The 11,429-nt window shown below is 38.8% G+C and overlaps 1 protein-coding gene and 1 long non-coding RNA gene across 2 annotated transcripts; one reads left to right on the top strand and one right to left on the bottom strand.

The window, feature by feature from the left end:
* The first annotated feature begins 864 nt into the window (after positions 1–864).
* LOC138323071 (very low-density lipoprotein receptor-like) lies at positions 865–4,855 on the top strand. Its single transcript, XM_069267409.1, has 3 exons — positions 865–1,069; positions 3,938–4,063; positions 4,488–4,855. The coding sequence occupies exons 1-3, from the start codon at positions 979–981 to the stop codon at positions 4,634–4,636; spliced, it is 366 nt and encodes a 121-aa protein (XP_069123510.1). The 5' UTR covers positions 865–978; the 3' UTR covers positions 4,637–4,855.
* Positions 2,504–2,767, bottom strand: LOC138323072 (uncharacterized). Its single transcript, XR_011208522.1, has 2 exons — positions 2,663–2,767; positions 2,504–2,621 (listed from the first exon to the last, which is right to left on the bottom strand). It is a non-coding gene; the product is annotated as an uncharacterized lncRNA (long non-coding RNA).
* Positions 4,856–11,429: the final 6,574 nt, after the last annotated feature.

Here is an 11,429-nt window from a genome sequence, read left to right as displayed (position 1 = left end):
CTGACGTATTTGACTAACTGATGTGTTCTACTGCTATCTCATTGCTTTACTGTATATTCGATGGATGTAAGTGTCTGAGGGGTCTTAGAGAAAACCGACGTGATCCGGCACCATCCGCTCGAGAGAAAACCGACGTGATCCGGCACCATCCGCCCGATCACCTACTTACATGTATATATATCACTTCGTTTTACTGATAAATTACTATTTTTCTGATTATCTTTTAAACCTCTCTTTATTTTACCAACGTCACATTGTTTTAAGGACTACTGATATGTTTTACTGTCACCTGTTATCGTTCCATTGACCATTTCCATTATAGTGAGATTTCTATTTCTTATTGCTTTAACATACACTTTACGTAAATACCCACTATCGTATTCTACTAACAATTCTAATTGTGAAAATTAAAACTTTTTTCTTGTATTCCTTCTAATGATTCCAAGACTCATTAGAAATGCTAATAAGAAACAAAATTGTATATTTCAAAAGGCACTTCGTCTGTGATCATATTATATATATTTATGTAAAACATGATATAATAGAGCGATCTATATTGACTATAGAGTAGAGTGTTCCAGAAGTACAAAACAGACGTTTGTATTTGTTTTGTTTTATCTGATGTATGTGGGACAACAAATGTTAAAACGACCGATGTGTCGGTGACCCCAGAGATACACAATGACGCTAGTCAAATCAACCATGTCGGGCAGGTTAACACGACGGGGATCTGCTCATGAAGCTGGCCAATCACACCCAGCGGAATGCTATCTCGACCAATCAGAGCCCGGGAATGGTTAGTACCCCTCATATCGTACGAGCTGTTTGTATTTATGACTCGGACGTATACAAATGAAGGAATTTGATCATACCATACATCTGGAGGTGGTGTGATTAAATCCCCCTCCCCCACGGCGGAGGAGTATAAACTGCCCCGGGGCCGTGCCTTAGCTAACAGACTACAGACAGACAGACAAGATGAAGGAGATATACAACGTCACTGTATGTTTTGTGTTGATGGCGGGCCTAACATTTCTCTCTTTTTGTAAGACAGCCCACGTAAAGAAAGGTAGGTCGACCTGATCAGCTTTTGAAAGTTTTTTTTCAGTTTATAAAATTACATTCTTTCATTCATTCCAATTATTTCCTTTTTGGCTATTTCATTTAAAATAGGATTTGTATCGGCATTCGCTATACTGTAAAGGTTACAAGAAAATGACATCATTAATTAATTCTAGATTTATTTTGATTGAAGGCTGGATAAACATGTGCTAGTATATCATAAAAATAAAGATGTCTTCTTATATTGGGATACATACAGATTACATCAATTATAACGTGGAAATTAATGAATTGAATTCCATTTAATTCTATGCTGAAATTAGTTATTGTACCTTCTGTGTAAGCCAAATATTCCGTCATCTGAGTTATGTCCCCTCTATGTTACAGTATAGTCCGTCATCCTGTCACCTGGGTTATGTCCCCTTTATGTTACAGATTTGTCCGTCATCCTGTCACCTGAGTTATGTCTCCTCTGTGTTACAGTATTCTGTAACCCTGTAATCTGTGTTTGTCTTTGTTTTAAGTCAGTTCGACATTCTGTCACTTGTATTTTTCTTTATTTTATGCCAGGCCAAGGTTCGGTCACCTGTGTTTTTCTTTGTTCTACGCCTGGCCGAAGTTCTGCCATCTGTGTTTTTTCTTTGTTTTACGCCAGCCGACGTTCTGTAACCTGTATTTTTCTTTGTTTTACGCCTGTTTGACGTTCTTCTTTGTTTTACGCCTGGCCGACGTTCTTCTTTGTTTTACGCCTGGCCGACGTTTTTCTTTGTTTTACGCCTGACCGACGTTCTACCATCTGTATTTTTTTGTTGTTTTACGCCTGTCCGACGTTCTGGCACTTGCATTTTTCTTTATTTTTCGCCAGTCCGAAGTTCTGTTACCTGTGAATTTTCTTTGTTTTACGCATGGCCGACGTTTTGTTTACTGTGTTTTTATTCGTTTTACGCCAACCGACGTTCTGTCATATGTATTTTTCTTTATTTTACGCCAACCTAATTTCTGTCACCAGTGTTTTCCGTTCGTTTTACGACTGTCCGACGTATTGTCACTTGAATTTTTCTTTGTTTTACACCAGTCCGACATTCTGTCATCTGTGTTTTTCTTTGTTTTATGGCAGCCGACGTTTTGTTACCTGTTTTTTTCTTTCTTTGTTTTACGCCTGCCCACGTTCTGTCACTTGTATTTTTCTTTATTTTACGCCAGTCCGATATTCTTTCATCTGTGTTTTTCTTTGTTTTACGGCAGTCCGACGTTTTGTTACCTGTTTTTTTCTTTCTTTGTTTTACGCCTGCCCACGTTCTGTCACATGTATTTTTTTCTTTCTTTTACGCCAGTTCGACGTTCTGTCACCTGTATTTTTCTTTGTTTTTCGCCAGTCCGACCTTCTGTCACCTGTGTTTTTCTTTATTTTATGCCAGTCCGACATTCTGTCACCTGTGTTTTTCTTTTTTTACACCACTTCGACGTTCTGTCACTTGTATTTTTGTTTGTTTTATGCCAGTCCGCCATTCTGTCATCTGTGTTTTTCTTTGTTTTACGCCAGACCGACATTCTGTCACCTGTGTTTTTCTTTATTTAAGCCAGTTCGACATTCTGTAACCTGTGTTTTTCTTTGTTTTACGCCAGTCCGACGTTCCGTCTTTTGTTTTCTCTTTGTTTAACGCCAGTTCGACGTTCTGTCACTTGTATTTTTCTTTATTTTACGCCAGTGCGACATTCTGTCATCTGTGTTTTTCTTTGTTTTACGCCAGTCCGACATTCTGTCACCTGTGGTTTTCTTTATTTTACGCCAGTTCGACGTTCTGTCACTTATATTTTTCTTTGTTTTACGCCAGTCCGACGTTCTGCCATCTGTGTTTTTCTCTCTGTTTTACGCCAGTTCGACGATATGTCACCCATGTTTTTTCTTTGTTTTACGCCAATTCGACGCTCTGTCACCTGTGTTTTTCCTTTTTCCTTTGTTTTACGCCAGGCCGTCTTTCTGTTACCTGTGGTTTTTTCTTTGTTTTACGCCAGTCCGACGTTCTGCCATCTGTGTTTTTCTCTCTGTTTTACGCCAGTTCGACGATATGTCACCCATGTTTTTTCTTTGTTTTACACCAGGCCGTCTTTCTGTCACCTGAGTTTTTCCTTCGTTTTACGCCAGCCGCCGACGTTCTGTCACCTGAGTTTTTCCTTCGTTTTACGCCAGCCGCCGACGTTCTGTCACTTGCATTTTTTTTTTACGCCAGTCCGACGATCTTTCACATGTATTTTTCTTTGTTTTACGCCAGTCAAGAATAAGTCACCTGTGTTTTTTTTGTTTTTTGTTGTTGTTGTTTTTTACGCCAGGGTGACGTTCTGTCACTTGTATTTTTCTTTGTTTTACGCCTATCCGACGTCCTGCACCTGTACTTTACCTTTGTTTTACGCCAGTTCGACATTCTCATCTGTATTTTTCTCTGTTTTACGCCAGTCCGACGATATGTCACCCATGTTTTTTCTTTGTTTTTCTCCAGTTCGACGTTCTGTCACCTGTGTTTTTTCTTTGTTTTACGCCAGTCAAGGTTCTGTCACCTTGTTTTTTTTACGCCAGGGTGACGTTCTGTCACCTGTGTAATTTCTTTGTTTTACGCCAGTTCGACGTTCTGTCACTTGTGTTTTTTCTTTGTTTTACGCCAGTTCGACTTTCTGTTACCTGTGTTTTTTCTTTGTTTTACGCCAGTCCGACGTTATGTCACGTGTATTTTTCTTTGTTTTACGCCAGTTCGGCGTTGTCACCTGTATTTAACTCTGTTTTACGCCAGGGTGACGTTCTGTCACCTGTGTTTTTTCTTTGTTTTACGCCAGGCCGTCTTTCTGTTACCTGTGTTTTGTTTTCTTTGTTTTACACCAGTACGACGTTCTGTTACCTGTGATCGATCTGAATTCGCCTGTGCCTCTGACTGTATCCCAATTGTCTGGGCATGTGATGGAGACAGCGATTGTGCTGGTGGAGAGGATGAAATTCCATCTCTTTGTGGTACGTACTAGATCTATATGGGAATGGCAGTTTATAGCAAGGAAATTTTCAAAGGTGATTAAATCTTACAGTTCAATGCTTTATTGATACTAATTTTGAAACCTGTATTAAATAGAGGTACTGCATTATGATACATTCAGAAAAATATTTATAAGGAACCTTAATTTTTGAATTTCTGAATACGTTGATATGGAAACATCCTGATTGTTTTATTTTGCGAAATTTAAACTAATAATCGATAAAACGTCTATCAATTGTCGATATTGTTGTTCTTTTATAGATCCATTATATTCTATAACGAGTTACTTCCTTTCGTTTTACTTAGTCAGTACTGACGGAGTGAGACGAAGGGCAGGTACTCTGATAGATCAGTATATATGGATCCGAATCTGATCAAATTGACATGATTGTTTTCTATTAACAGATAACCGAGTGTGTCCATACACATACTTCAAATGTGACGGTCACAAGTGCATTCCTTGTGAGGAGGTGAACGAAGGATTTCCCGACTGTGATGACGGTTCTGATGAGGGGTACAACGGCACGTGCCCCACACCTCCTCCGACCACTTGACGACCTGTCACCATGATATTATACATATGTATAATATGTTTAACCGGTGGAACCTGTTAATGTCTATTTTTGTATCTACATTCTGTTTTACATGTGCTCACTTTATTACCGGTGTTTTGTAAAACATACCAATCGATTGTTGATTTTTTTTTTAAGTTTTTGTGTTTTGTAACATTAATTTATAACCATTTATATATAAAACAATGCATCATATACGTATATCGATCTTTGTTTTATTCATTTCTTTACTAGGGAACCGTGATGGCCGAATAATTAAAGCTGATAATGCCAGTTAGAAAATGAGATTGAAAAATAATATGCAAGCGGGACAGAAGAAAAATGCCTGCCCACATTTTCGGATACGGCGCTGCCATAACCAAGGCATGTCTCAGAAACTATGAATAACAATTTTTTCGTGATACTTAATTATTTTTTGGTCAATTTTGAATGCGAGCAAAATAACTTGCGTTGTCAGCTTTAAAGTGCCATGACACCGTACGAGTTATTGACGAGTACTTTGACGGGATCTGCAAGACCGAAGGGTTGGGTAAAAGGTGTTGACTAATATAGACGGGGTGATGATGAATAAATGATGAATAGATCTGTAAATAATGTGAAAGCGGTGAAAGTTTGTGTTCAAGATTAGAATAATCTATGTAAATATGGAAATTTGTGTGCAAGTCCCTCTGTGAAAGGAACACAATGTTATTTATATGTCTATTGAATAATGGTTTTTTTTTTAAATAAAAAAAAAAAATAACAAAAAAATTAAAAAAAAATATAGACGGGGTATAATGGTAAAAGTCTATAAAGAGTCAAAGGTAAAAGGAAGCCAGCATTAATGAAATCTGGCCACCAAAGGGTTACACCAACAAAATGTATAGACGAGATTGACAACGGCTAAGGCCGCCAAAGGGTTACACCAACAAAATTTACAGACGAGGTCGACAACGGCAAAGACATTCAAAGAGTTACACCAACAAAATGTACAGACGAGGTCGACAACAGCAAAGACCATCAAAGAGTTACACCAACAAAATGTACAGACGAGGTCGACAACGGCAAAGGTCGCCAAAGGGAGAAACCAACAAAATGTACACGGCATAGGCCACAGTTACACCAACAAAATGTAGAGACGAGATCAATAACGGCAAAGGCCACCAAAGGGTTACACCAACAAAATGTACAGACGAGGTTGACAACGGCAAAGGCCACCGGAGGGTTACACCCAAAAAATGTATAGACGAGATTGACAACGGCTAAGGCCGCCAAAGGGATAAACCAACAAAATTTACAGACGAGGTCGACAACGGCAAAGACCATCAAAGGGTTACACCAACAAAATGTACAGACGAGGTCGACAAAAGCAAAGGCCACCAAGGGTTACACCAACAAAATGTATAGACGAGATTGACAACGGCAAAGGCCGCCAAAGGGTTACACCAATAAAATGTACAGACGAGGTCGACAACGGCAAAGACCATCAAAGGGTTACACCAACAAAATGTACAGACGAGGTCGACAACGGCAAAGGCCGCCAAAGGGTAACACCAACAAAATGTGCAGACGAGGTTGACAACGGCAAAGGCCGCCAAAGGGTAACACCAACAAAATGTACAGACGAGGTCGACAACGGCAAAGGCCGCCAAAAGTTACACCAATAAAATGTACAGACGAGGTCGACAACGGCAAAGGCCGCCAAAGGGTTACACCAACAAAATGTACAGACGAGGTCGACAACGGCAAAGGCCGCCAAAGGGTTACACCAACAAAATGTACAGACGAGGTTGACAACGGCAAAGGCCGCCAAAGGGTTACACCAATAAAATATACAGACGAGGTCGACAAAGGCAAAGGCCGCCAAAGGGTTACACCAATAAAATGTACAGACGAGGTCGACAACGGCAAAGGCCGCCAAAGGGTTACACCAACAAAATGTACAGACGAGGTCGACAACGGCAAAGGCCGCCAAAGGGTTACACCAATAAAATGTACAGACGAGGTCGACAACGGCAAAGGCCGCCAAAGGGTTACACCAACAAAATGTACAGACGAGATTGACAACGGCAAAGGCCGCCAAAGGGTTACACCAATAAAATATACAGACGAGGTCGACAAAGGCAAAGGCCGCCAAAGGGTTACACCAATAAAATGTACAGACGAGGTCGACAACGGCAAAGGCCGCCAAAGGGTTACACCAATAAAATGTACAGACGAGGTCGACAACGGCAAAGGCCGCCAAAGGGTTACACCAACAAAATGTACAGACGAGGTCGACAACGGCAAAGGCCGCCAAAGGGTTACACCAACAAAATGTACAGACGAGGTTGACAACGGCAAAGGCCACCGAAGGGTTACACCAACAAAATGTAGAGACGAGATCAATAACGGCAAAGGCCGCCAAAGGGAGAAACAAACAAAATGTACAGACGAGATCGACAACGGCAAAGGCCGCCAAAGGGAGAAACCAACAAAATGTACAGACGAGGTCGACAACGGCAAAGGCCGCCAAAGGGTTACACCAACAAAATGTACAGACGAGGTTGACAACGGCAAAGGCCGCCAAAGGGTTACACCAAAAAATGTACAGACGAGGTCGACAAAAGCAAAGGCCAAAAGTAAAGCCAGAGTCAACAAGGACAGAGAGTAAACATGATATGAGTGAAGTCGAGGTTAACAAGTGCAAATGGTAAAACCGCCATGGGTAAAGCAGGGAACAAACAAAAATAAAGGGTAAAACCGCCATGGGTAAAGCAGGGAACAAACAAAAACAAAGGGTAAAACCGCTATGGGTAAAGCAGGGAACAAACAAAAACAAATGGTAAAACCGCTATTGGTAAAGCAGGGAACAAACAAAAACAAATGGTAAAACCGCCATTGGTAAAGCAGGGAACAAACAAAAACAAATGGTAAAACCGCCATGGGTAAAGCAGGGAACACACAAAAACAAATGGTAAAACCACCATGGGTAAAGCAGGGAACAAACAAAAACAATGGGTAAAACCAACCTCGGTTAAGCCGGAATGAACTAGACACTAACACTAATATGAGTAAAGTCAAAGTCAGCAAGGTCAATGGGTAAAACGAACTTGGACAACCCCAAGTCAACAAGGGTAAAACCAACATGGGTAAAGCCAAAGGTCACCAAAGGTACATGGTATTCGTCGTGAGTAAAGTCAGGGTCAACTGGGGTAAAATAATAATGGGTAAGGCCAAGGTTAACAAGGGCAAAGGGTAAAACCATCATGGGTAAAGCCAGGGTCAACAAGGGTAAAACCATCATGGGTAAAGCCGGGGTCAACAAGGGTAAAATAATCATGGGTAAGGCCGAGGTCACAAAGGCAAAGGGTAAAACCATCATGGGTAAAGCCAAAGGTCAACAAGGGTAAAATAATCATGGATTAGGCCAAGGTCACAAGGGCAAAGGGTAAAACCATCATGGGTAAAGCCGGGGTCACAAAGGGGAAAGGCCGCAAAAGGGTTATATGGGTAAAGGCAGGGTCAACAAAGACAACGTGTACAAAACCTTCATGGGTAAAGCCGGGGTCAACAAACGCAAAGAGTACAAACTTGAGCCAACAAGCACAACTCCAACATGGGTAAAGCCGGTGAAGCCGGGGTCAACAAGAGCGATGGTTGAAGACAATATCCATATATGTGCTAAAAATGTCATGTACTATCGCAGACAGTAACCAAATTCCGTGTCCCTGTCGAACTACACTGCCTGAGATGAAAGTCAATTATATATATACAGCCGTGTGCCAAAAGTCTTCGTAATTTTTATTTTTCCTTATATATTCTATGTATTTTTACATTTTTTCTTAGATTTTTCCTGATCTCATCTTAGCGCGGATTTTAATCAAATTTGGAATACTTGTAGAAAATTATCTACACTTTCAGCTCATAATATTTACATAATTTTCATTTATGCACTTTTTGAGAAAACCGTATTTCATAACCACGCAAAACTTTATCGTTGCCATTTTGGTAAGAATAAAGAAGAAAATGACGTCAAAAGTTTAAATGGTGCACAAAAAAATATATTTTGAAAACAAAATATCGGAAAATTATACAAATATTATGAGCTGAAAGTGTAGATATTTTTCTACAAGTATGCCAAAATTGATTAAAATTTGCCAATAGATGAGATCAGGAAAAATCAAAGAAAAAATGTAAAATTACATAGAATATAGAGGGAAAAATTAAAAAAAAAATAAAAAAAATACGATGACTTTTGGCACGTTACTGTACATGTACATACATATAAATAAAAAATAAACATTAATCGTGTAAAATTGCTCTGAAGTTAAAGATGCCCTCATTCAACTTTTGCCAAGATTAGATTTTAATTGGAGATTCGAAAATCGATACACCATTTTGTATGACATAAAAACAATACCGTATTGCGTTTTTGGACATTGTCTACAAATCGCTGAGCTATGTACAGAAAATAAAGGATGTAATGCATTCTTTTCTATTTTTAATTAAAGATCAGATATGCCTTGACTTATTTGATTTGAAGCAATGTACTACATTGTTGGTGTGTCAATGGCGTGCTACTCTTTAACACAGTTTGTCTCTAAACATCATAAACGTTACCATGACAATACAGACACACATTCCTGGTAATGGTTGGTCTGTTTCTTTCCGGTTGTTGTGGGTTACGGTTTTCAGAGACTCCGTTCAGTCGGCTGCTTGTTCGGCGTCCTTCAGAACTTCATTCATTAGCCGCTGTTCCTCACCTGTGTAGGGTATAGCTCCAGGAGTTAGATCTTTATTGAAGGCATCCTCTGACCTTTCGTCGACGCTTTTGTCGTCAGGGGCAGTTTGTGTCGATGAACTGCACCCCATTCCACGCCTCGGCCCGAGGTAACCGGGTTACTAGGTGCACCGAAAACGTACTTGTGACGTCATAAATGGTTATACGTCAAAACACGTGATCAGAGTGACTACAAATTGCGTCTTACAGTCAGTTATATGTTTCAACTGCTAAATGAAAATATTCACAAAACAAAAGATAAGAAAAACGTAACAACCTGCGTAAATTAATCTTTCGTCGGGCATACAGAACACCAGTCCGTCAAACCTGCATTATTTTAATCTCTATTATTATTATTATTTTGCCTAATACGATATTGGGAAAATTGAAAAAAAACACTATTGATATAGGCAGGTTTAGCGGACTAACAGAACACCCGAGTTGAATAATGAATTCAAAATGTAACACACTTCGTGAAAACTACTTATCAAGAAATATTAAAATGAGTAACAATTATGCTATGTAGTGATTTATCTGATGGACCAAGAATAGATACATAGGCTTAATGAAAGCAAAAGATAAAAGAAAGTGAAGAAGGAAAGGGAAAAAGAAAAAGGAAAAAGAGAGAGAAAACACCCAAAACCACATCAAACGCTAAAGGAGTCAATGTCACGATTAGCGCACACTATATGAAGCTCTTGCAAGATAATTGTTTATTATTATTTTGACATGTGTGTGTTTTGAAATTTGCGTACACAAGCTATAAATACGTCCATGACTGATCATAATCAAGAGACACATAGATCACAATCTGACAGGTAATCCAGAGGTCTAGTTCTGATGTTGAATTAGCTTTTCTTGGTATACATGCATATAGGCATTGCTTTCACGAGAATCAATTATTGTATATGCACGCAAAAGTATTGCTTTTACAAGTAATAAATATTGCATTCGCATACAAAATTATTGCGTTCACTCTCAATATTTGTTTTACTTTTGATTTCCATTCCCATCCACTGTAGTTTTTACAACACGTCCCAATCTAAAATGCCATCCGAATGTGTTAATGAGCATCCTTGGTAAATTAAACAACAGAAACTTTGGAGCCAAAAAGAACAAGAACAAAAAAATATTTTTATAACACATCTAGATTTATATAGATTCTATATTCCAAGGACGTATATGAGACTTTTAAATCCTCGAGCATACAAATATAATTTCTTATTTTCATCTGACGTAAATATACTCGCCAAAGTATATCCAAGGTATAAAAACACAATGAAAGAAAATGATTTCTTATAAAGAGAAAAAGGATTGATTTTAAACATATTTTATTGTGTAATTTTATATACAATGGGATTGGGCACAAGTTTTCAAACTTATATGAAGCCCTCTCCCTACAGAATTGTAATTAATTATAAAAAAAAAACCACAAAAATGAAAAACCCACAAAAATGGCAAAAAAATGCATATTTACAAGATTTTAGAGAGAGAGAGTTTATTTTAACATATGTATATATTAAATATAATTACTTAATTTATTGAAATGTATGTATTTGTGATCACTCCCAAATGCTGACGACCAAAGTTGTACTGATCGCTGATCTTGTCTCGCTGCTTTACTTAAAGTTCACATCCCGTGCCTTGGTATCTTTCTCCTGTCAGTCTGTTACTCTCTTAATTACGTTTCTCTTCGGTCGCCAGCATCGAAAGGATATTAAGAAACAGTTTTTTTAATAGTTCATTTTATAAATAGGAAACGTAAGAGGAGGAAGGAGGGGGGGGGGGGGGGGGGGTTAAAACCTATTACAGGAAGGAGGTTATATACTGTTGAGAGAAAAAGGAATGGTTTACTAGATAGTTTTTGACTGACAGATCAAAACAACTTTTTACTTGTGTTACTTGTTACCTGTTACCTGTCGTCGAGGTCTTTAAATATGCCGTAGGCATCTCTGACCCATTTGAAACTTGACAGCAAATGTTTAACGTTATGCAGTTTTGGCACATGAAAATAGAAATAAATAAATGGGAATT

This window comes from Argopecten irradians, chromosome 5, assembly GCF_041381155.1.
Source record: "Argopecten irradians isolate NY chromosome 5, Ai_NY, whole genome shotgun sequence".
In the NCBI taxonomy this organism is placed as follows: Eukaryota; Metazoa; Mollusca; class Bivalvia; order Pectinida; family Pectinidae; genus Argopecten; species Argopecten irradians.
The sequence above is the reverse complement of the archived record's forward strand: the minus strand, read 5'-3'. Positions and strand labels throughout refer to the sequence as shown.